The sequence below is a fragment of the Phyllostomus discolor genome, chromosome 6 (assembly GCF_004126475.2).
Source record: "Phyllostomus discolor isolate MPI-MPIP mPhyDis1 chromosome 6, mPhyDis1.pri.v3, whole genome shotgun sequence".
In the NCBI taxonomy this organism is placed as follows: Eukaryota; Metazoa; Chordata; class Mammalia; order Chiroptera; family Phyllostomidae; genus Phyllostomus; species Phyllostomus discolor.
This window is the reverse complement of record NC_040908.2, coordinates 86,349,710-86,376,706: the sequence shown is the minus strand read 5'-3', so window position 1 is coordinate 86,376,706 and position 26,997 is coordinate 86,349,710. Positions and strand designations below refer to the sequence as shown.

The 26,997-nt window shown below is 38.3% G+C and overlaps 1 protein-coding gene across 2 annotated transcripts in view; it reads left to right on the top strand.

The window, feature by feature from the left end:
* The window catches only part of SIK2 (salt inducible kinase 2), a 135,777-nt gene that overhangs the window by 65,732 nt on the left and 43,048 nt on the right, over positions 1 to 26,997 (top strand). For both annotated transcript variants that reach the window (XM_036028587.1, XM_028515777.2), the window contains exon 4: positions 17,150 to 17,311. In XM_036028587.1, the coding sequence (XP_035884480.1) occupies positions 17,150 to 17,311 (162 nt within the window). The remainder of the gene's footprint in view (positions 1 to 17,149; positions 17,312 to 26,997) is intronic.

Here is a 26,997-nt window from a genome sequence, read left to right as displayed (position 1 = left end):
CATTTATTAATTAGCTACATGGTCAGAGTCCTTATGTTCCTGCTTCTACTTAATCATATTTCTGTCACTTGGAGTACTCTTGTTTTGGCACACTACTACTAGCAGTCAAATCTTGTTTTTTAAAACTACCAGAGGTGGAGATGCAGGCTTTCTTGACTATATTAAATCCTGAATACTACGCAAACTGGAACCATTTATCTTTTCCCTTTTCTGTGCACCTCTTGGATTTTATCTGTTGTTTTTTTGTTTGTTTGTTTGTTTGTTTGTTTTAATTGTTTGTTCAAGTACAGTTCTTTGCCTTATCCCCCATCTCAGCCCACCCCTCAGCCCTCTCGACCTCCCTCCCGTTTTCACCCCCCCTTGTTATTGTCCATGTGTCCTTTATACTTGTTCCTGATCTGTTTTCTTCTAGCAGTCATTTTCCACCTAGGATTCTGTCTTCTCAGCCTCACTGCTGAAGGAGTAGTAGCTTCAGAGCTTCTACCCAATACATTTTAACTTCTCTCTAATATCTAAAATAAGTGCCCTAGCAATTTTTGTGCCAGAAATTACAGGGAAAGTAATGAGATAAAGATAAACTAAGGGGGAACTGTACAGTTAAATATAGTTAACATGATTGATTTTATATTATTTGTATTTTTACCACAATAAACCAAAAATTTTAATAAACCAAAGGGAAATTTGAAGTCACATTTTTATACAGTTGATATCCATTGAAGTATCAATACTGAATTTAAAAGCAACCTGAGAAGTTACATTAAGTTATAGTAGCTACATTTAGAAACTGAGGCCTGGAAAGATTAAGTGATTTGCATAAGGAGGGGAGAGTAGAGCCCTCAAATTTCAACATTAGTCTGTGTTGTTTTGGAGCTGTCTTTAATTACTCCCTTGACTTAGGAGCTAGCCATAACTAACCCTTCTGTCTAATTTATCTTCCTTTGGAATTGAATCATAATTTGTTCTTCAGAACCATGCCCAATAAGTCGTCCCCTTTTCCTGGAAATAGGAGGCAGTGGGAAAGTCTATGTGCTAAATAGTGGGTCAACTGGCTTGAAAAAAGTGATTAAGTGACCTCCTTCTGAAAAGGTCAAGCTAGTCTTTTTTACATCATCTTACATAATAGAGCCAATAATTAATACAGTCTACAAGAGGAGTTCCTACCTAATTGGTCTTCAAAACCAGTTAGGTTTGTTTTGATATTTAATGAGGTCATCCAGTGTGTAAAAATAATACAAATATATATGTAATAAATAACACAGAATATCTAAATTGTGTGGCAAAAATGTTCAAAAGATTTCTTTGTGCAATTATAGTTCATTTTATAGCTAAGCAAACCTCTCCTAATATTGAAAATTTTATCGGTCATATTTTTGCTGTAATAATGTTATATGACAAACAACTCTATGCTTTTCATTGATTTACATTAACATACATCTTTTTGTCTGTGCGTCCACTGGGCAAATATCCAAAACTAAAATATTAAAATTAACATATTTGCTTTCTTCATCATCAATATCTCATTACCCAAGTTTGACATTTCAATCCTAATTCCTAAAAATGGCGTGGTTTGGTAAACCATAGTCTTTTCTTTGAATTATATTTCTTTCCTTCTTAAGAAATAATTGCATATCAAAATAGCTCTCTGGGTGTATTTGTGTAAAGAACGTGTTGGAAGTGTAACCAGATTGCATTTATAAATATTATTGTAACACTACCACAAATTGAGTAAATAGCACCCAGCGTCAGTAGTTCAGCTTAGAGTGATTCATTTATTAGTCCAGTCGTAGTCATTACTCAGAAATAATTCACAACAGATTTTGAGATCCTGTAGAGATGATAAAAATAGGTGAGATGAAAATACCTATTTAGGGAATTGTCTGGAATGTTTTAATGCCTTCGAGTTGACATCATCACCTGGTGGTGTTAAATATGACTCTGGGCGCTTTCCTAGGTTTTTCACTTGATTTTTTTTTTTTAAAGAAATCACTGTCTGAAAAAAGTTCTGGGACAGTTAATGAAATGTTACTGCATGTATCAAAATCAGTAAGAAAACCAAGCTATTCTGGAATTAAGAGAGCTTATGATCTTCAGACAGTATCTCATCTTATGTCTGTAAGCCAGTACTGCCTCGTGACATCTCTTCTATTACTGTTTGGAAGGCTGAATAAAGTTCTTGTTATTTAACCTTCTTTCCTCAGATATATTGTAAATTTGTTTGCATTAGGGACTGAATTTTATCTTCGTGTGACTCTCTCACCAGCTATCAGGACCATTCCCATAGGGGTGCTTAAACTTTTGTTTAAATTTTTGCTTAATGGGACTGTACAGCTTACTAAAATAGAATTCATAGTTTCAGATTATTTTAAGTGCTTTAAACATGTAAATTAGACCAGGTCTCTCATCTGCTTAAGACCATTAAATGGTTTCCCCAATATTTTAAAATACAGACTCCTTCCTCAAGCTTCTGTATTCTTCTCAAGTTGACTCCCACTTCTTCAGTCTCATCATATGCCTTCGCTTCTTCCTTGCTCTTTATGCGTAAGCTTCATTTGGTGTCCTTTCGGTTTCATGAGTGTTACGTTGTTCCTTGAATGCTTTCTCCCCTGTTGAAATAGTACCATCTCATAAATGCTTCTCCTGATCACCCTATCAAAAGTGGCCTCCCCCAGATACTTTCTAGCTGCTCACCCTGTTTCTCTGTCATTTATTCTCTATAATTTTATTTTTCTGTTTATTGTCATTGCCTCTGCCCAGATAGAAGTTCCACGAGGGCAAAGTGTCAAGCATAATGGCTAACACAAAGAAGTTACCAAGTATTTGTTGAATGAATGAATGAATGAATGACTCTTACACTTTAAACTCACAATAGATTTCAACGTTCTTTCCTAATTTGATTCCACGAGGGAGAAAGCACTGTGCTCTGAGACTGACCTAGAGAAAATCAGTACAATTGAGGGTCTAGGTAGTTGTATATTACTGTGCTCTTTATTCTTTTGTGATTTATTTGATTTTGATTCATAACTGACAGGGGCTATGTAACATTTATACACATATATGGAAAACTGAGCCAAAAATCATGTTTTCTTACATGTTTATTTTTATAAGCTTTCTTGCTTGATTTGCCCTATTAAGTATTCCAGAACTGGAAATACAAATTTTTTTCTAATGCGTACTTTGTGTTGTTATTACTAGGTTCTTACTGTATACTACAGACAGCATATTTTCATGCAACAGGGTAAAGAAATTACAGTTTATGGACAGAAGCCAATGGTTAATGGCTTCTCGTAAAGGGTTCTTTGCCATCAAGTTAGAATTTATGTGTGAAGAGGTTTAAGGTACGACCCTCCCACAAAGAACAAAACTTGGGGTTTGTTTCTGAGAAACCAGAGCCATCCAGGACTTGAATAACTTGTCCAAGGTCACACAGTAGCAAGAAATAGAAAAAGCATCCCAAATCTGGCTTGACTCTAGGACTTATTTTTGAAATCTCCTTAGGTATAAAGAAATCAGAAATTTATTTTAGTTTTGTATTTTTTTAAAGATACGAAACTTTTTGAAGTCTTTTGTTTGATGTCTGCTACTGTCATCAGATATTGCAACCTATTGGCTTCTAGATAGGGGCTATACATTAGTTGTCAAAGCAAGTTTGACAATACTTGCTTTTAATTTTTGCTGAAAACTTGTAACATATAGTCACAGAAGTCAATTGTAAATAATTTGCAACACTTTAAACTATGTATTGTACCTAAAAACTCATTCACTTCTGAGAAGATGTGGGTGGCTTCAGTGGCTCCACATAACTTGGAGAACTGATTCAGAGTCTAACAGATGTGAGCAGTCAAGTGTAGGAAAATTGCTGAAAGCACAATTAAATTGCCAGAGTATATGACAACAACAATCTCCTTTAATTTTTGTCAAGCACACAGTTTAAAATGATTACATACTTATAAAACAAACAAAAACGAAATATTTAAAATCTATAGTTTCATATTATAAATGTGTCTCAAGATTAAGTTCAATGTGATTTAATATATGATAAGTAATATAATCTAATATTTAAAATCAGAATAACTCCTGTTATCCTAATTTAATACAGATCATATACCTAATCCATTTTTATTAGTGGTCACAGTATAAAGTGATATTAATTTACTAAAAACTGTTTTCAGGGCTTTATTTTTTTTTTAAAGATTTTATGTATTTATTTTTAAAGAGGGAAAGGAGGGAGAAAAAGAGAAAGAGAGAGAGAAACATCAACGTGTGGTTGTTGGGGGCTGTGGCCTGCAACCCAGGCATGTGCCCTGACTGGGAATCGAATCTGCGACACTTTGGTTCGCAGCCTGAGCTCAATCCACTGAGCTACGCCAGCCAGGGCCAGGGCTTTATTTTATTATTGGACCTTTCTTTGTTTTACTTTATCCAAGAGTGATTGATTAGAACCAGCACAATCCAAGTTGACAAAGACCAGAGTGCTGAGCTACAGTGAAATAGTTTTATTTTACTGCAAAATTTTATTCTGATTAAAGGAAAAAGTAATGTTGGAGGAAAAGATGAGTAGAAATTTGAGTCTGGGGATTGAAAATAATGGAACTTCTAAATATTTTGAAGGGGACAAATGAGCCAATTTTGATAATATTATTGGAGCCTCAGGGTTTATAGTGGTTATATTCCTAAAAGCACTATTTCTTGTCAAATTTAGTGCTTAGAAATATGAAGTTTTTGCAGATTTGTGGATTAGGTCCCTTTGACCAGGATTTAATTATCTGAGGCATGGGGTTTTTTGGTTTATTTGTTTGCTTGCTTGTTAGCCTTTTTAAAAGGCTAATTAAGCACAAAATATTAAAATGGCATTGCCGTGGTCAGTGTGGCTCAGTTGGAGCACTGTCCTGTAAACCAAAAGGTTGTGGGTTCAGTTACCTATCCAGGCACATGGCTGAGTTGTGGGTTCTGTCCCTAGTTGGGGCATATATGAGAGGCAACTAATTAGTATGTGCGTCTCTCTCTCTCATATCAGTGTTTCTCGCGCTCTCTCTCCCTTCTTTCCCCTCTCTCTAAAATTAAAAGCGTGTCCTCGGTTGAGGATAAAAAATAATAAAATAAAATGGCATCAGCCTTTTTACTCCCAAATTATAAATGGATGAAGTTACAAATTTAATCATTTTAACATAACAATAAATAATTAATTGCATAAGTTACTAATCTTTTGGTCTGTTACTCAGCTCCAGCTTTCAGAGGTGCTAATAATTTCCAACTAAAAACTATTAAGCTTAAGATACTCATTCAAAGATTCTGATATCCCTGAGACTTAAGGAAACACATCTGGCTAGGTTTCCCCACCTTGATAAGTTTCTGGGGAAGGTGCCCCTTATACCTGGGGGGAGAGAAGAAATGTCACCAGTGCTGGTGTAGGTGATGATGATGATGATAGCAGCTAACATTTACTAAGCATCTATTATATGTTAGGCATTGTGCTTTGAAATCAACACCTATAAATACAGGATGAAAACACTTATTAATTAAACCATATAGAAGTTTTATATAAACCATTCAAGTTTTATATAACTTGAAACCTGTGTATTGGTGCTTCTGCTATATTTAATTTAGGGTTTAGTAGAAGATGACTCTTGAATTTTTGAGGTTAAGTGACTAAGATGTTAGTTATAGTGACTTAGAAGGTGGTAATGAAGTTTATAAAAAGAAAGAAGAGCTCAATCTTGATAACACTGCAGCAGCTAAAGGAGAATCTGTGTAGATGTACAAGTGAGCAGCTATTGAAAGGCAAAATGCACTTGTTAAATCAGGAATTTATTTTTATAAAAGTTCTAATCAGTGAATGAAATCCCCCAAGGCAGAATTTCTTAACCTCGATTAAACCTAAGATTTTATAGACCCCCCCTGAAAATTGCCTATCAAATTTTATATGTGTGTTTGTATGTAAATACAATTTTCATTAGATTCTCAGTAGAATCTGTGAGCAGCAGACTCCCAGTCAGTGGTAAGACATGCCTTGACTGACTGAAGAGTCACTCAGGAAACAGGCACTGCCTTAGAGGAATATGAAAGAGAACTGCATTATCTAGCTCAAAATAAGGTGGATTGGAGGTTATCCACAAGAAGATGGTAACTTAGATTAATTCTGTACAGGAAGGAGTTTAGAAAAAGGTTTAAGGCCCAGAACTAGACTATTGTAGTTTTACATGGTTAGGCGAGAAAGACGAGCCAGTTAGTGAAAGAGATGGAGGAAAACTAGATAAATACAGAATTAGCTGGGAGAGATGTTTATTTTGAAAACCAATTAAGTATAAAATGTAATAGAAAGTCATAAAAGGTGAGAACTGAGAAAAGGTAATTGGCTTTAGACTAGGCACATTACTGGTGACTTTAAAGCAATTTCAATGGAGTGTGACCCATAGAAACCGTATTGCAGGGGCCTCGTGGATCAATGGTAGTTAGGAAAGGAGGCAGCCTGAGTCAGCCTCTGACAATGTAACGAGAACAGTAATTATCACGGTTGAAATAATAGCAGCTAACATTTTTGAGCACTCATAAGTGGCAGGCACCATGAAGAGGTGTTTTTTTTTTCCTTTTTCAATTGCTTTTTCCATTTACTTTTCACATAACTTAATGGCTTCCATTATTATCTCCATTTTTAGATTAGCAAATATTGGTTTGTGGAGGTTAAGTAATCTGCTCCAGGTCATATAGTTAACAAGTACTAAGACAGAATTTGAACCCAGGCCAGCCTGACTCAGCCTTTATTCTTAGCACCAAGCTACTAACCTTTAATGTCTGCAATAATGTAAAGAAGTGTGAAAGATTTCTGTGTACTGCTATGACTTGGGGAGAAAAAAAGATAAATGTTGTTATATAAGAAGTAGGAAGAATACAATTATATATATGTATTTTCATATATAAAATGAAACAGAAAGGGTCAACCAAAAATTAATAAAGTTATCTTTAGGCAGGGAATAGGAACAGACTTCTTGGACTGTATGGTGTCACATAGTTTTAACTTTGGTGTCATATTAAACATCAGCTAAGTATTTTACATATTCAAAAATAAACAGGGACAAAGAAAATAATCCCTTATATTTAAAAACAAACATAAATGTACTATATATCATGCTGGCAACACACCACATAGAGATAGCTTTTTTTTTTTCTAAGATTTATTTATTTATTTTTAGAGAGGGAAGAGAGGGAGCAAGGGAGAGAGAGAGAAACATCAATGTGCGGTTGCTGGGGGCCATGGCCTGCAACCCAGGCATGTGCCCTGGCTGGAAATGGAACCTGCAATGCTTTGGTTCGCAGCCCATGCTCAGTCCACTGAGCTACGCCAGCCAGGGCTAGAGATAGCTTTTTTTAATATATTTTATTGATTATGCTATTACAGTTGTCCCATTTCCCCCCTTCTCTCCCCTACACCCTGTACCCCCCTCCCACCCACATTTCCCCCCTTTAGTTCATGTCCATGTGTCATACTTATGAGTTCTTTAGCTTCTACATTTCCCATACTATTCTTGCCCTCCCCCTGTCTATTTTCAACCTACATTCTATGCTACTTATTCTCTATACCTTTTCCCCTCTCTCCTCCTCCCACCCCTCTGCTGCTAACCCTCCATGTGCCCTCCATTTCTGTGGTTCTGTTCCTGTTCTAGTTGTTTGCTTAGTTTCTTTTGGTTTTGCTTTAGGTGTGGTTGTTAATAATTGTGAGTTTGCTGTCCTTTTACTATACATGTCTTTTCTTTATCTTCTTTTCTTAGATAAGTCCCTTTAGCATTTCATGAAATAAGGGCTTGGTGATGATGAACTCCTTTAACTTGACCTTATCTGAGAAACACTTTATCTGCCCTTCCATTCTAAATGAGAGCTTTGCTGGATAGAGCAATCTGGGATGTAGGTCCTTGTCTTTCATGACTTGGAATATTTCTTTCCAGCCCCTTCTTGCCTATAAGGTCTCTTTGGAGAAATCAGCTGACAGTCTGATGGGAACTCCTTTGTAGGTGACTGTCCTCTTATCTCTTGCTGCTTCTAGGATTCTCTCCTTCGTTTTTACCTTGGCTAATGTAATTATGATGTGCCTTGGTGTGTTCCTTCTTGGGTCCAACTTCTTTGGGGCTCTCTGAGCTTCTTGGATTTCTTGGAAGACTGTTCCCTTTGCCAGATTGGGGAAGTTCTCCTTTATTATTTGTTCAAATACGTGCTCAATTTGTTGCTTTTCCCCTTCCGATTCTGGTACCCCTATAATTCAGATATTGGAATGTTTAAAGGTGTCCTAGTTGCTCTTAAGCTTTTCCTCGATTTTTTGAATTCTTATTTCATCATGCTTTCCTGCTTGGTTGATTCTATCTTCCTTCTGGCCCACTGTATTGTTTTGAGACTCATATTCCTTCCTTTCACTATTGGCTCTCCTCCAAGTATCTTCCTGCATCTCTTTTATGGTAACCTGCATCCTTTGATCTAAATTGTGCCCAAAATCAACCAATTCTGTGAGCTTTCTGATCACGAGTGTTTTGAACTGTGCATCTGATAGATTGGCTAATTCTTGGTCGCTCAAAAGGATGAGTCCTGGGGGACTGATCTGCTCTGTTGAAAACATATTTTTCCCTGTCTCTCCTTTTTTTTTTTTTTTTTTTTCCAGTCTGGTCGCTCTTGTTACAGTGGGAGGCGGAGCCTTAGGTGTTCACCGGGGCTGGGCACCCCAGTCGCTAGATTGTGACGTTATATGTGGGGGCGGGAGCAGGGGTGGGAGCAGGGACGGGAGGGAACAAAGGCGGTAGTTCCGTTCTCCTGGGCTCAGACCCTTCTCTGGGCTCCCGGGCTGCGAGTTCTGCCCTGGTCCACAATCGCTGCCCCCCTGGGTCTGCCAGCTGCAGCTTGCTTACTCAGGGATCACCGCTGCGTTCTTGCGCCCCGGATGGCTGTCACGCCGATTTCGCGCCAAACATTCCCCGACCTCCACAGGCCACCGACCCGTGCCCGCCCCAGGCCCACCCGGCTCGTCTTCTCCTACCAGTCTGGATGTACGGGTCTACTTCAACTTCTTGGCTGTCCGACTTCCATTCAGATTAAATCCTCTGTCGGTTCTGGGCGTTATTCTGTATGTAAATTATTGTTGTAAATTATTGTTGTTCTAATCTTGGTTGTGCGAGGAGGTACGGTGCGTCCACCTATTCCTCCATCTTGCCGGAAGTCCTAGAGATAGCTTTTTAAGTAATTTCAAAACATCGTATTCAGACTGTATTCTTAGGACAGTATAATCTCAACATTAAAAGAATTGCAAAGAAATGTTAACTTTTAAACTTCATCCAGTAATTTTATTGTTCATAGTAATATTAGTATAGCTCTTTTGAATATATTTCATAACTATTATAGTATAAAACAAGTAATATATGTTAATGTTAAGAACCAGGATCTTTGAGAAAAATAAATGCAAATACAAAAACCAAAGAAAAGTAATTCCTATAACTTTAAACTTGACATGGAGTGAATTCATTGTTATTTTTCTCTTTAAAAGTACTTATTTCTGCTCTGGCTGGTGTAGCTCAGTGGATTGAGCGCAGGCCTGCAAACCAAAGGGTTGCTAGTTTGATTCCCAGTCAGGGCACATGCCTGGGTTGTGGGGCCAGGTCCCCAGGCCCCCAGGGAGTATGTGAGAGGCAACCACACATTGATGTTTCTATCTATCTATCTATCTATCTATCTCCTTCTCTTCCCCTCTCTCTAAAAATAAATAAATAAAATATTTTTTAAAAGGTACTTATTTTCTAGCTTTGACCCTGAAAAGGCTTAGAAGCAGTACCACCCTGTTAACTAAGAAGCACCCGAGCACCTAGGTACCATTCCCAGTAAAAGGAACCAAGGCTTCCTGGAAAAATGGCTGATTCTAGGTTTAAGGCAAGAAGTATTAAAGATAAGCATGAGACACTTTTATTTTATGAGAAAATAATAAAGTATTGAATATTTCTGTGGTCATATTAAAAAACAAAAACATTATAAAGAGGTTTCTACTTGTGAAAGATGGAAAATTTGGGGCATCAAAAAGTATAAGAGCCGATTAAAACTAAATATGTAAGAATCCATGCACTCATTATGATAGTTAAGAGAATCATACAAGAGGGAGAAAAAAGAAAGCTAAATATAGGTGGAAAAAAGTCTTAAAAAAAAACACATAAAATCCTAATAGATCCAATTGGAGGTAGCCAGCATACCAACCCCTTACTCTGAAAATTAGTGCTTAAGGAGGAAGATTTAAGCATTTGTCTTTCCTCACCTGTCTTAGTTGTATTTCAGGATAACTAAGTAGCTGTAACTGATGAGAAAAAGCTCTTTTCTACAGAAAAATTTCATCTAATAAATGTGGCTGGAATTAAAAAAATTAGAAAAATCACAATTTTGCAACACGTAGTGAAGTAATTGATTCAGGTATGACCACTAATGAACACTAAAGTCAGTCCTGTGGTTCTCAAAGTGTGGTCCCTCTTCCAGCATTTTAAGCATCACCTGGGTACTTTTAAAAATATATATAAATTCATGGACCCTGTCCAACACCTACTATACATCAGAAACTCTGAAGGTAGATCCCTGTAATGTGCTTTGTTAGCCCTCTAAAAGTTATGATGTATACTTGAGCTTTAGAACCATATTAGGAGGAAGAGTGATGAGACTCTTTAATTGAAGAGGTCTATTCTAGGTCTATCATTCCTAGAATTCACTGATCAATCTTGGCACTCCTAAAGTGGAGAACCAGATATTAGATTCTTCCTCGTAGATACACCTGTGACATATTCTTGCCACTCTCCTCAAAAAATTAAACCTGAATCTTCTTTATACTTGAATTCCAGTTAATTGGAAATACAGGTGATAGAAGAATAAGACAAACAATATTATGAGGAAACAAAGAACAAATTTAGAGTTTAGGATGGCCAATCCAGTTTCTTTAACAAGTCAATGGCGCGGGAAAAGGGTTGGGGAGGAAAGGGGTATGGAACTGTTCCAGAATAAAAAGACTCCAAAGACAAAATAATTAGGAAATGTACATCTTGTTTGGGTCCTAACTCCAGTAGCCAACTAAGGAAATCTGAATTCAGACTGTGTATTAGATGATATTAAGGAATTGTTGATTTCGTTAGGTGTGGTAATGGTATTGTGTTTATATAAAAAAATGGTTTGTTTGGTTTTCTTTTTTTTTTTTGAGAGAGAGAAAGAGAGAGAGAGAGAGAGATGCATACAAAAGTAGGGTGCACAAAATTATGCCAAAATTTGCTTTAGGTTACTATAGCAGAAAAAGGAATTAAAAAGAAAAAAGGATAAATGATGCAAGTATGGCATCAGGGATTCTTTATACCATTTTCTCTACTTTCATGTATATTTGAGACTTTCATAATAAAAAGAGAAAATTTAAAATGGTCTGTAAAATAATGTTTATTGGAATATATTTATTTCTATTCTAGCCTTTGTCACAGCATATTGTAATTGTTTATTTGTGTGTGCCAGTGTTTTTCAAACTATCAGTATTGAAAGACCAATTTTTTAATTGTCCAGTCTGTCACAGACCATGACTTTTGTAATGTAATGTACAATAAAAACCAGTTACCAGAAAAACAACAGGACATACAAAATGTAACCTTAAAAAGTTTTGTGCCCTGGCTGGGTGGCTTAGTTGATTGGAACATCATCCCATACACCAAAAGGTTGTGGGTTCAATCCCCAGTGTGTGAGGTAACCAGTCAATGTTTCTCTCTCACATTAGTGTTTCTCTCTCCCCCACCCCCTTCATCTCTCTCTAAAATAAATAAATATATCCTCAAGTGAGTATTAAAAAAAAGTTTTGTTATAAAAGTCAATGAGCATAAAATTACATTTTACTTAACTGTCAGTCAAAGTGCAAGCATAGGGAAAAACTTTTTGGAAATCGTATTCATTCATCAAAAATACACACATAGGCAATTAGTATACAGAAGGGCTATGACACTCCTAAGTTTCTCCTGTAATAATTAAGAATTTAAAATGAAACATGAGCATGCTTTTGCATCTTAACTTCAGGTCCTTGTTTATTAACTTGAGCTTGGATTAATGACAGTGCCTTTCACAGAGGATGATGTATACCTAAACTGATTTTATTTGTAGACAGGATTTTGCCTCAGTTACTTCTTCTGTTGCTGATTTCTCAGCAGATGATATAGTTTCGGAGGATGCCTACCCTGCAGAAATCCTAAAGAATGGGGAAGATAATACATAAGCTGTAATATTCGCTTAGATTTTTTCTTAAAGTGTGAAAATACCACTTCTTTAAATAGTTGGTCTCTCAATCTCTGGAATGCAAATGTTGCCATTTTTCTCACACTGTGTGCTATATATTTATTGACATGTGATGACTGTGACTTTACATGGTAATTTTAGGTTGGGATGTACCATGCTTTTGTTTTTCAGACAGTACCCTTCTTGCCAAACTTTAAAGCTTTTCTTTCCCCTTGGCTCTGGTGGTACTTATTTTTGACTGTTTGCTTCAGCCAAATACCAATTGCTATAGATTCATGTGTACTTCCCAGAACTCATTTAGTAGGAGACAGTTTGGGTTCTTTTTCCATATATATTAACCTGATCTGATGACCAGATCAGATCACATCAGATCTGTTAGGTTTCTCTGTTTTGCCAATGTCTTAAAAATCTTTTCCACTTACACATATTGACTCAGCATTTTCAACAGGAAGAAATTTTGTCTGTCTGGGAAGCAAATCATCTGTCTGTGAAATAACTGCCTCACTTAGTGATACAATTTAAATAGCATGTGGTGAGAAATTGTAAGAAAAAAATCTTACTAGCCAAAAGAGATTCCTCCACCGAAAACATTGCATTCCCCACATTAACTTATTTTGCCCCAATGGTCCAAAACTTCATTATGGACTTCCCAGCTCTTCCAGTATAGAAAGGAGGCTCAGGTTTACTCTTATGATAGAAAGCACATTGTCTACTTGCCATTTACTTAAATGTAACTTGGACATTTTCACTGAAAAGTCTGCATATTTGTTCTTAAGTGATCCTTTTTCCCTTTCAGAATTGTGAATGGCTACTATGTGGCCTCTGTAAAGGCAAAGGGAAGATGTGATGAATTGATTATCTCTCAGTTTGTGATTATAGCAGATATAAAACAATATACAAAATGTCCACACACAAAATGTCCTCTTAAATTTAGAGGCTATAACTTGTAGAATGTAACACTACTACTCCACAATTTTATACTGCTGTTATGGAAAGGTTCATGATAACATCTATGATAAAATCTTAAGTACTTAAGTATTTAAATACTCCACCTAAGATGTTTTGTACACAGTGCTAAGCATTGTGGGGAGTTCAGAGGAAAGTGATATGATCCCTATCCTCAGAAAGCTTTAATGAAGGCATCTTTTATTTTCTAAAGCATAGTGTGTTAGAATTAGGGCCGTGTGTATATCCAAACATGAACATGTGCTGGGATATTTATGATACAGATGCAAATAATTAAAGTGTGAGGCAATGTGTTATAAGTGTCAAGGAGTTCAGAGAAGAGATTTAAAGTGATTTCTATTTGAAGTGATGAGGGGCTGTTTAAGATCAAAGTGGCATTTGAGGAGAGTTTTGAAAGGGTGGTTAGGATTTCAGGAGGAGTCTAATAAAGAATCAGCTTGATGTAGTAAAAAAAAAAAAATTCAAAGTTCCTAATTCTACATCAGCTATTCACTTACTAAATAAATTAATTCCGCCAGATTACTTACTTCCTCTGATCATCAGTTTCCTCAAATATAAAATAGGAATTAGAGGGGAGCTTTAAGTGAGTGGAGGGATAGAGCAAAAAAGAAAAAAAGAGAGAGCTCATGTACAGGGACAACATTGTGATGAGAGTTAGGGAAGGAGGATGGGTGGAGGTAGAAGATGATATGGGAATAAATAGTAGTGGAAAAATACATTAAAAAAATGTATAGCCCTGGCTGGTGTGCATCAGTGGATTGAGTGCTGGCCTGCGAACCAAAGGGTCGCCAGTTCAATTCCCAGTCAGGACCCATGCCTGGGTTGCAGGCCAGGTCTCTGGTGGGGAGTGCATGAGAGGCAACCACACATCAATGCTTAAATCAGGCCTTTCTCCCTGCCTTCCCTTCTCTAGAAATAAATAAAGAAAAAAAATTTTTTTAAATAATGTATAATAAAAATAGGGATTAAAGTAAGAGTTATAGAGGAGTTTTTAGGAAGATTAAGTGAGATACCTTAATATGAACATGCTCTATAAACTGTGAAAGGCTGTACATACTTTAGTAAATTTTATAGTAGATTTAAGGATGACATGAGCCAAAGGCATAGAATTGGAAAACTAGTAAACCACATAGCCTAGAGCAGATAATATATGAAGGTGACTGTGATTATAGATTCACCCGTGCACTTCCTTACTTGGGGAAAATAATTAAATAGAAAAGCCTGTCATGATTTATTTTGCTCTTTCCCTCAAAAGTACATTTCAAAGGCCTTTAAGATCTTCAGGTAAAACTTGTATGAGTTGAATATTTAGTTTTATTAAGTTTATATAAACATGTAGAATTAATTTTCAGGTAAATAGATTTAATAGAGATTATAACATTGCACAAAGGTAACTAAAGTATCTTGCCAAGTATATATATGTTTTGAGAACACTGTCTATCATAAGGGTGCTCGGTTTCAAGAACAAGTCTCCTTATTCTTAGGTAGATCTTAATTACTCCATTGAATAAAAGAACAGAGTGTGGACTTCCAGCCAAGATGAAAGCATAGGTAGATACACTTTGCCTCCTTACACAATCAAAAGAAGGATAACAACAAATTTAAAAACAAAAAATAACCAGAACTGCCACAAAATCGAACTGTATAGAAGTCCAACAACCAAGAAGTTAAAGAAGAAATATTCATCCAGACCGGAAGGAGGGGCAGAGATGGGCAGCCACAGTGGAGAGGACTTGTGCAAAGGCAGCGGCTGGTGGAATAAGTGGTCCCACATTTGCTTGCAAATAAACTGGAAGGAACAACTGGGGAGCAAGAAAGATCGTGCAACCCAGGGTTCCAGCGTGGGGGAAATAAAGCTTCAAAACCTCTGACTGAAAAAAACCTGTGAGGGTTGAGGTGGCAGGAGAAACTCCCAGCCTCACAGGAAAGTTCACTGGAGAGACCACAGGGCCCTAGAACAAACCCACCCACCTTGGAATCAGCACCAGAAGTGCCCAATTTGCTTGTGGGAAGCAGGGGAAGTAACTAAAAACCAGCTGAGAGCAGAGCAAGTGGTATTGTTCTCTCTCAGACCCCTCCGCCACAAGCAGTGCCACACACAACACAGCAAAGTGAGTTGCCCTACCCTGGCAAATACCTAAGGCTCTGCCCCTTACTACGTAGCAGGTGTGCCATGACAAAAAATAAGGCTCAAATGAAAGAACAGATCAAAACTCCAGAAAAAATACAGTTAAATAATGAAGAAATAGCCAAACTATCAGATAAGGAGTTCGAAACACTGGTAATCAGGATGCTCACAGAAGTGGTTGGAAATGGCCCCAAGATAGAGAAAGAAGTGAAGGCTATGACAAGTGAAATGAAGGAAAATGTACAGGGAACCAACAGTGAAGGGAAGGAAACTGTGACACAAATCAATAATTTGGAGCAGAAGGAAAAAATAAACATTCAACCAGAACAGAATGAAGAAACAAAAATGCATTTGGGAACCTCTGGGACAACTTTAACTGTTCTAGCATCCGAGTACCAGAAGGAGAAGAGGAATCATAGGGGTATCAGAAGGAGAAGAGGAAGATCAAGAAATTGAAAGCTTATTTCAAAACATAATGAAGGAGAACTTCCCCAGTCTGGCAAAGGAAATAGAATTCCAGGAAGTCCAGGAAGCTCAGAAAGTCCCAAAGAAGTTGGACCCAGGGAAGCACACACCAAGGCACATCATAATTACATTACCCAAGATTAAAGATAAGGAGAGAATCTTAAAAGCAGCAAGACAAAATAAGACAGTTACCTACAAAGGAGTTCCCCCAAGACTATCAGCTGATTTCTTAAAAGAAATCTTACAAGCAAGAAGGGACTGGAAAGAAGTATTCAAAGTCATGAAAGGCAAGGATCTACATACAAGCTTACTCCATCCAGCAAAGCTATCATATAGAATGGAAGGGCAGATAACGTGTTTCCCAGATAAGGTCAGGTTCAAGGAGTTCATCATCACTAAACTCTTCTTTTATGAAATGTTAAAGGAACTTATCTAGAAAAAGAATATGTTAAAAAATGAACAGTAAAATGACAACAGACTCACAACTATCAATAACAGAACTTAAAAAAAAACAAAAATGAACTAAGCAAACAATGAGCACAGGAACAGATGCACAGAAATAGAGATCACATGGAGGATTATCAGTAGGGAGGGGGAGGGAGGAAAGTGGGGGGAAAGGTGCAGGGAATAAAAAGCCTAATTGGTAGGTACAAAATAGACAGGGAGATGTTAAGAATAGTAAGGAAAATGGAGAAGCCAAAGAACTTATATGCATGACCCATGAACATGAACTAAAGTGGGGGAATGATGGTGGGAGGGGCAGTATAGAGTAGAAGGGAATAAAGGGGAGAAAAAAATGGGACAACTGTAATAGCATAATCAATAAAATATATTAAAATTAACAAAAAAGAAAAAAACAATTGTGAGTTATTTAAGCTACTACCAGGAGCCATCTTACCTCATGTTAAAGGTGGTTTGTATAATAACTACATAAAATGATATTTTTAAAAGATAACTCTTATGTGATGGAGTGTCAGAGAATTGATTCACATTGTTTTACATAAATTTTAATTTTTAAATGTGGTTAGGAATATTCAGTATCCAGTACATTTTTTCAAGAAAGAACAGTGCTTGGGCACAAAAGACACTTTGAGTTGTACTGTGAATATTATCCCACTTGCTCTTGTCTGGTCTTGGACTCTCTTTGTTTTTTTGGACTCTAGAGAAATGTGACTAGAATTACTTTTCTTAAGGCAAGGTACTTGGAAAACAGTATGTTATTTGAATAATCTTTAGTCATTATAAAAGCTTTCTAAGAAAAAAATATGAATCTTAATAGTGGGGTCATTTTATTTTGGTAAATATTCTAAATTCTCTCTTCTTTTACAGACTACCTTGCTAATCATGGCCGGTTAAATGAGTCTGAGGCCAGGCGTAAATTCTGGCAAATCCTATCTGCTGTTGATTATTGTCACGGTCGGAAGATTGTGCACCGGGACCTCAAAGCTGAAAATCTCCTACTGGATAACAACATGAATATCAAGATAGCAGGTAACTGGGACACAGCGGGCTCTAACATGATCAGTTGTGAGCCATTGTGGTAGGTATTTGCAGAAACAGAACTATAGGCCAAGATATGGGAGCATTTCTACTGAAAACATCAAGTTTTCTCAAAAAAAAAAAAACCTTTCTCAAAAAAACAAGTACATTTTATTCACTTCCTTAGATCCAGGTGCAATGTAAGGGAAATCGGTTTGTTATTAATGTACATAGTAGCAGAGCTACAGCTGGTGTCTCGTTTGTATCTTCGGTCTGATTTGTGTCCATGTCCGTTTCAGGGACTGTGCTGTTGGAGAGGGACTGGTAGGTCTAGAGCAGCAGTGCTGGTTGCTGGCACTATACCCTGTTCCTGACTGTGGCTGGCGGCTACAGTAAGGTTACAGACTGGAACAGAAACAGGAGGAATGTAGATTGATACAGGAAGAGCAGATAGGCGAAGATCAGAGTATAAAGGGTCTCAAATGCCATGAAAAAGACTTTAAAGTTTATTCTGTAGGTCATAGGGAGTCTAACCTATTGAAAATTTTAGGGTGGGGGCAGGGGTGGATTTGGGATGACAATGAGATTTGCATATTAGAAAGATCTGTCTCTGACAGCAAAATGAGGTGGGTAATACAATACTCCAATTACAAAAATGTGGGTCTGAACTAGGGCAGCAGCAGTAGAAGTTCCAGGGGTTGGATGGAGAGGGGTTTATTTTGGTTAGGGTTTTTAAGAAGGGAACGGGAATGAAACAGAAGTTTAGCAAAATTGCAAGTGCTGGTGTTTTGTTCTTGGCTTACGAAAGAGGAACAGAGAAACATCCAGATGAAAGGAGCTGACCAAAAATTGCTTGAGGACTTCTGGCCAAGATGGAGGCATAGGTAGACACACTGTGCCTCCTGGCACAACCAAAATAAGGACAACAACAATTTAGAAACAAAATAACAACCAGAACTGACAGAAAATTCAACTGTATGGAAGTGGACAACCAAGGAGTTAAAATAGATACATTCATCCAGATCAGTAGGTAGGGTGGAGTCAGAAGGCTGGGCAGAGAGGGGTCATGGCACAAAAAAGGGTGGCACCAGGCGTGCGAGGCACCCCAGGCGTGCAAGACAGCAGCGGGCAGACCCTTGGCCCACAAGCGGCGGCTGGCAGACCCCCGGCACGGGGTGGCAACGGGCAGACCCAGTGAGGCAGCAATTGTGAAGCGAGGCACTGTGCACAAGGCGGCTGGCTGACCAGGCGGTCCCACATTCACATGCAGATAAACCAGGCGAAATTGGGGAGCGAGACAGACCTCGAAACCCAGGGTCCCAGCTTCGGGAAATAGAGCCTCAGGGCACTGTTTGAAAATACCTGCGGGAGTTGAGGTGCCAGGAGAGACACCCAGCCTCACAGAAGAATTCATTGAAGAGACCCACAGGGTCCTAGAACAGGCACAAGCCCACCCACACAGGAATTAGCACCAGAAAGGCCCAGTTTGCTTGGGGTAAGCAGTGGAGGGGGCTGGGATCCCACAGAGAGCACAGTGGGCACCATTGTTCCCTCTTGGACCCCGCCCCCACATACAGTGCCACAACCCAGCCATTGGGTTGCCCCACCCTGGTGAACACCTAAGGCTCTGCCCCTTACTATATAACAGGTGCATCAACAGATCAAAGCTCCACAGCAAATACAACTAAGCAACCAAGAGATAGCCAACCTCTCAGATGCACAGTTCAAAGCACTGGTGATCAAGATGCTCACAGAATTGGTTGAATTTGGTCGCAAATTAGATGAAAAAATGAAGGCTACCCTAAGTGAAATGAAGGAAAATGCACAGGGAACCAATAGTGATGGGGAGACAACTGGGACTCAGATCAATGGAGTGGACCAGAAGGAAGAGAGAAACAACCAAACAGAAAAGAAGGATGAAATAAGAATTCAAAAAAAAATGAGGAGAGGCTTAGGAACCTCCAGGACATCTTTAAACGTTCCAACATCTGAACCATAGGGCTGGTTCAGAAGGGGAAGAGGAAGAGCAACAAGTGGAAAGTTATTTGAACAAATAGTAAAGGAGAACTTCCCTAATCTAGCAAAGGAAATAGACTTCCAGGAAGTCCAGGAAGCTCAGAGTCCCAAAGAAGTTAGACCCCAGGAGGAACACAGCAAGGCACATCATAATTACATTACTCAAGATTAAAGATAAGGAGAGAATCTTAAAAGCAGCAAGACAAAATAAGACAGTTCCCTACAAAGGAGTTCCCGTTGGACTGTCAGCTGATTTCTCAAAAGAGACCTTGCAGGCAAGAAGGGGCTGGAAAGAAGTATTCCAAGTCATGGAAGGCAAGGACCTACATCCAAGATTGCTCTATCCAGCAAAGCTTTCATTTAGAATGGAAGGGCAGATAAAGTACTTCCCAGATAAGGTCAAGTTAAAGGAGTTCATCATCACCAAGCCCTTATTTTATGAAATGTTAAAGGGACTTATCCAAGAAAAAGAAGATAAAAAACATGTACAGTAAACTGACAGCAAACTCACCTATTATTAACAACCACACCTAAAACAAACAAAAAGAAACTAAGCAAACAACTAGAACAGGAACAGTAGCACAGAAATGGAGATCACATGGAGGGTTATCAACAGGGGAGTGGGAGGAGGAGAGGGGGGGAAAGGTACAGAGAATAAGTAGCATAGAGAGTGGGTAGACAATAGATGGGGGAGGGCAAGAATATTTTGGAAAATATAGAAGCTAAGGAACTTACGACACATGGACATGAACTAAAGGGGGGAATGTGGGTGGGAGAGGGTGTGCAGGGTAGAGGGGAATGAAGGGGGGGAAATGGGACAACTGTAATAGCATAATCAATAAAATATATTTTTAAAAATTACTGCTTGCCTAATTAGGTTAGATATTCATTGGAGAAAGTTTAGAGAGGAAACAATTCCTCGGAGTATAAATTGTAAGGTAAAAGCCTCTGGGGAAAAAGGAAATCCTCTGATTTGCTCGTTTAATAGGTTTATTTCTGCACCATTTCCCATTAGTTTGTATCCTGAGCATTTTGAGGAAAGTAAATCATTAATTTTCACTTACTCTGCTTTAACTTTCATTTACTTTGATTTTAATAATTTAAAATGCCAGTTTTACAGGGAGGTAATGGATTTTCTATTCTGTAGTCTGTGATTTTTTTTTTTTAAATAATGGGATTGCCTGAATAAGACAAAGTTAATTTGTTATATTCCCATTATATATATAAAGATTTATATTGACCTGTCATTTTTGTTTTGAAAATGCAATCCACCATATTAGTACTTCCATAGTTCTTATGTGTTCACTTCTCCCATTTGTGGGGTTTTTTTTTCTTCCTTCTTCTTTTGGCCTTTCTATTTGGTTTCATTCATTTCGCTCCTTTTAGCCAACCTTCTATAATGCACTGAGGTCACTGGAATTTTTGTTTAATTCTCTTTAAAAACATCTGCTGCCCTAAAATTGCCCTTTTCAGAGAACACTCTTGTTTTTGAAGTCCTTCACTCTATAGAAAGAAAGGGAACCCCTCCCTCACCTTTACATTCATTTATCACCAAACCAAAAATTCACAAAACAATGCCTCAGAGGAGTTTTGGGAGTATTTTCAGGCCAAGAAAGGTTAGAGGTATGAGTCTTATGCGTTAGGAATTCCAAAGTGCTCTGTCACTAACTTCTCAAAAGACAATGTCCAATAGAACCAAAGAACCTTGGAAACAAAATATACTCAGTTTTGCCTGGCTATATGTCTACTTTAATATGGGTGGCTAAACCCAATATTTTCAGTGTCATTATGAGATGGCTAGTTTTTTGTATGCTTTTGCTGTTTTTATTTTTGTTTTTCAATATCTAAATTTCAAGTACTCATTTTTATCTAGAAGACAGGTAAAATGTCTGAGACCTAAAGTTGTTCTCTCTAGTTAAGCTAGTATAACAATTAATATTTATTGAGCCTTCAGTATTTTCAGACACCCTACTAGGTACTTGTGCCATTTAATCTTTACAACAACCCTAGGAACTATATCACTCTTGCCAGTTTTTAGATGAAAAAGCTGAAATACAAAAAGATTAAATAACTTGCCAAGGTAACTCAGATAATAGGAAGCAGACCTGGAATTCCAACCTGTGTGTCTTTGACCAGTGTCTGCGTTTCTTCCTCTACACCACGCTGTCATGTCCAAGCCTTACTGTCAGTTACCCCTCAGGGCTTATTCACTCACTGAATTTTGGGTTCCATCCTTCTGTATTGATACATTTAGTGTCCTTGATGTTACACCTCCCAAGTGTAGACACACGGTGCATCTAAACACTCAAATACCTTCTTGCCCACATTTTTTTTGTCATCCTCACCACTATTTACCCAAATTTCATTAAATGTTTATTAAGCATTTACTGTGCCCCTGAGCTAAGTCCTGGAAATGCAAATATTTCAAGACAGAATAACAATGCAAAAAAACTCCAACTCTGCTCTTACCTCAAGGAATTAATCCAGAACCATACCTTCAAATAAATAAAACACAAAAAGGTAATTGTTGTAAAGGCAGGAGAAAGACTAACTGCCTGGAAGAAAGTATTAGCTAAGATTTGCTTAAGAAGACATCGGTGTGATAGGGTGAGAAGGGGTTGAGGAGGTGAAGTGCAGAGGGCAGCTCCAAGCAGATGTGCAAAGGCAGGCAGACAGACCAGAAAATTCAGTATGTAGGGACACTCCAGAGCAGAGCTGGTGAGACATCGGTGCCAGTGAGTAGTGCTAGGAAGAGAGCCTTCGCAGGTAGGCAGACCCAGATCAGGAAGGGTTCTATATGCCATAAAAAGCTTAGATGTGTTCTAAATTCTTTAGCTGTTAAAGAATATCTCTGAGATATTTATTTTTATGCATAGATTTTATAACTTTTTTATGGCCCTGCTTCCCTTTAAAAACATCATCTTCTTATTTCAGAGGATTCTTCTTGAATTTTAAGAAATCTAAACACAACTAGGAAAGATGGGGCTACATGGAAAAATTGCAAGAACCAGAATAAAATATAAAATTATTCCCTTAAGTTATACTTTCTTTATTCTACTTATGAAGATTTTTTAAAATTTCTAAATGAGCTACATAAATGAACTGTTTTAGCCATCTTATATATTGAAATTGAAGAGAATACAAGCCAAAACTCAGTTTAAATTAAAATTTCTCTATTGAGAAAACAGAAAATGACAGTTCATTTTAATAAATACAGAAACATGACTTCGAAATCAGTATCTAATATATGCTCCCCCAGTGGGTGAAGACATCAGGACTAATGAGCCATGCACTCGTCCACACCTGTGCATGCTCATTGTCTCAGTCATGAGCCCTCCAGCCTTTGCAAAATATGAGAGGACATCCAGAGTAAGGGGCAGAATGCAAAGAAATATTGGCTTTCATTAGTATTAGTAATTGAAGTACTGTTTCCTCCTAGCTATTTTTGCTATGATTATTTAGGCATAACATTGAGAATAAACAGATAAAGGACATTTAGTTTTATTCTTTAGCTTTCTTAATCTGAGATGTTTACAATAAATACATAGATAAGGATAAAAATGTATTAATTATTTAGAGGAAGTTTGCACAAATATCACAGTTCAAACAAGGTTTCACAAAAAGAATGTGGAGTTTGATATCAGACAGTTCAGGTGCAGATTCTGGCTATGTGACCTTGGGCTGATTACTCAACCTAACTGAGCCTGGGTTTCCATATCTGTTAGGCAGAGATTACTCTGTTCTTTGGAAACATTGTAGGGATTAGTGATAATGTTAGAGACAGTGAGGGTAGTAGGTAAAGAGTGTGGGCTCTAGAGCTAGGCCATCTGGGTTTGCATCCTGGTTCTGGCACTTACTAGCTGCATGACCTTGAACATATTGCCTAACCTCTCTGTCCTCATTTTCCGTATTTGTAAAGACGGAATGATAGAAGTTCGTATCTCATAGTGGTTACTGGTTAATATTTGTAAAATACTTGGAACAGCCCCTGGTACATAGTGTTATTTAAGTGTTAAATAAATTCTTACTGGAACCATGTAACACACAATTAAAGTAGCTGTTACTTGTATTCAATGTATAATTGATTCCATGTGAAACAAATCCTGAAGTTTTTGATAGCCCCCTCACCATGTAGTTTTTTTTTTAATTATCAAGTCCTTAAAGTCTTGTTAATACAAATCCCAGAGGAACAAGGGAAGTTTATCGTTTATATTCCAAATTATCTCTGCTTGATGCAAATTAATTTTTTTTCCTGAGGGACCTTCAGTTTAATTAGTAATGTGTAATGAGTCTCATTAATCTGACCTGTGCATCACAAGTCCCTTGTCCTTAGCCAAAGACCAGTGCTTCCTTTCTGAGTTGACCCATGATCTCTGAGTGGCCAACATCCCCCAGTATTGCTTCTACCAGCCTTCCTGCTCACTAGAATACCTTGAGACAGACAGGGTTTCTGTATGTAAAACTCCAGTTTTGTGCCCTGAAACCAAGAAAGAGTCAGGGAGCCTGAGACACATTTCACTGATCAAGTATTTATTAGCAGTCTTCTGTTTGTTAGCTTCTTGCTACTAGTATTAGGTAATATGTAAAAACAGTTTTGCCTCAGCAAGCACAATGAGACCTGGCCTTTATCCTTCAAGCCTACATAGCCTCAGCAGCACATTAAGCCTAGAATATGGAAGAGAGCTCATAGGGTTTTGTTTCATTTTCTTTTGTTACCTCCCTACGCTCCCACCCCCACCCCATCTCTCCTTCCTAACTCCATTTTGGGCCAAGTAAGGTCATTTATTTGCTTCTTAGCTCACTGAACTCTCTCATTGGACAAATAGATGGCTCATACTGGTCAGCAAAATCACACTTTATCTCAGCTGTGTTGTTTTTGTGCCCTTCTGTCAGGTAGCAAGGGAATGACTGATGTTTGGAAGTCAACTGTGAAGCTGGCCTTTTCTTTCTGGTTGGCAACAAAATGTGCATTGATGTCAGTGTTGGCTGATGGCTATTCAGTTTAGGCAGTGGGTCAGCTTCAACTCTTACCACTCGCCTGTCTTCCATTTCCTTTTAATTGTCTTCTTCACTCCTATTGTAATAATTACAAAGGATGTGTAAATCTTCACTGAGACTGCATATCTGAATTCTACTGGTAATTTTGGAAACAAAGATAATTTAACCCTAAAGCCATCTGTTGCTCCATAGGGAGTTTTTTTTTAAAGATTTTATTTTATTTATTTTTAGAGAGGGAAGGGAGGGAGAAAGAGAGAGAGAAACATCAATGTGGGGTTGCTGGGGGTCATGGCCTACAACCCAGGCATGTGTCCTGCCTGGGAATCGAACCTGTGATACTTTGGTTTTCAGCCCGTGCTCGATCCACTGAGCTACGCCAGCCAGGGCTAGATTTTTTAAGTTATAATTTAAACAGTATAACATACTGCCGGAGTTTAAAACTTGCCTTGGTTGTGTTCATTCCTAGAGAAATTGTTTGCCGTTTCTTAGTTTGAAAGACTAGTTTTCAATGTTTTGTTTGCTTTTTTTCTTTGTTTAAAATATATTTTATTGATTATGCTATTACAGTTGGCCCATTTTTTTCTCCCCTTTATTCCCTTCTACCCTCCCACCATCATTCACCCCCCCTTAGTTCATGTCCCTGGGTCATACATAGAAGTTCTTTGGCTTCTACATTTCCCATACTATTCTTACCCTCCCCCTGTCTATTTTCTGCCTACCATCTATGCTACTTATTCTCTGTACCTTTTCCCCCTCTCTGCTCCTCCCATTCCCCTGTTGATAACCCTCCATGTGATCTCCATTTCTGTGGTTCTGTTCCTATTCTAGTTGTTTGCTTAGTTTGTTTTTGTTTTAGGTGTGGTTGTTAATAATTGTGAGTTTGCTGTCATTTTACTGTACATATTTTTTACCTTCCTTTTCCTAGATAAATCCCTTTAACATTTCATATAATAAAGGCTTGGTGATGATGAACTCCTTTAACTTGACCTTTGAGAAGCACTTTATCTGCCCTTCCATTCTAAATGAAAGCTTTGCTGGATAGAGCAATCTTGGATGTAGGTCCTTGCCTTCCATGACTTGGAATACTTCTTTCCAGCCCCTTCTTGCCTGCAAGGTCTCTTTTGAGAAATCAGCTGACAGTCTGATGGGAACTCCTTTGTTATGTAACTGTCTCCTTATCTCTTGCTGCTTTTAAGATTCTCTCCTTATTTTTAATCTTGGGTAATGTAATTATGATGTGCCTTGGTGAGTTCCTCCTTGGATCCACCTTCTTTGGGATTCTCTGAGCTTCCTGGGCTTCCTGGAAGTCTATTGCCTTTGCCAGATTAGGGAAGTTCTTCTTCATTATGTTTTGAAATAAGTCTTCAGTTTCTTGGTCTTCCTCTTCTGCTTCTGGCACCCCTATGGTTCAGATGTTGGAACGTTTAAAGATGTCCTAGAGGTTCCTAAGCCTCTTCTCATTTTTCTGAATTCTTGTTTCTTTATTCTTTTCTGGTTGGACGTTTCTTTCTTCCTTCTCATCCACATCGTTGATTTGAATCCCAGTTTCCTTCTCATCATTATTGATTCCCTGTACATTCTCCTTCATTTCACTTAGTGTAGCCTTCATTTTTTCATCTCATTTGCAACCAAATTCAACCAATTCTGTGAGCATCCTGATTATCAGTGTTTTGAAGTGTGCATGTGATAGACTGGCTGGCTACCTCTTCATCCCTTAGTTGTATTTCTTTTTTGGGAGCTTTGATCTGTTCTTTCGTTTGGACCCTTTTTTTTTTTCCTGTCTTGACGCTCCTGTTATGTAGTGAGGGGCAGGGCCTCAGTTGTTCACCAGGGCTGGGTAACCCACGTCACTGGGTTGTGACACTGTATGTGGGAAAAGGGTGGAGAGGGAACAATGGCACTTCTCCTCTCTCTGCTGGATTTCAGTCACTTCCCCCACTTCCCACAACCAAATTGCGCCCTTCTAGTGCTGATTTCCATGTGGGTGGGCTTGTGTGTATTCTAGGACCCTGTGGGTCTCTCCAACAAACTTTCCTGTGAGACTGGGAGTTCCTACTCCCTCTTTGTTTCTCCTGGTTTATCTCCCCTTGAATGTGGGACCGCCTGGTCCACCAGCTGCAGCCTCGCATGTCCCAGTCTTCTAGCCACCTCCTTGCCACGAGTCCTCTCTGTCCCAGCTGCCAGATTCTGCCACCTCTACTGGTCTGGATGAATATGTTCTCTTTAACTCCTTGGTTGTTGGACTTCCATACAGTTCAATTTTCTATCGGTTCAGGTTGTTTTTTGTGTTTAAATTGTTGTGTTCCTTCTTTTGGTTGTGCAAGGAGGCACAGTATGTCTACCTATACCGCCATCTTGGATGGAAGTCCTCAAAACCTCTGTTTTATTCTCTATTTCCTGACTGATCAAACTGTGGTTTGAGGACCAGCAGCATGACCATCCCTTTGGAGCCTGGTGGGAATGCAGAATCTCTCCCTGACTGGTGTGACTCAATTAGCTGGAGCATCTACCCACAAAGCAAAAGGTCACCAGTTCAGTTTCCAGTCAGGGTACATACCTGGGTTGAAGGTTTGGTCCCTAGTCAGGACACGTGCAAGAGGCAACTCTTTCTCCCTCACATCGATGTTTCTCTCCCTCTCTTTCTCTCTCTCTAAAAGTAAATTACTAAAATCTTAAAAAAAAAA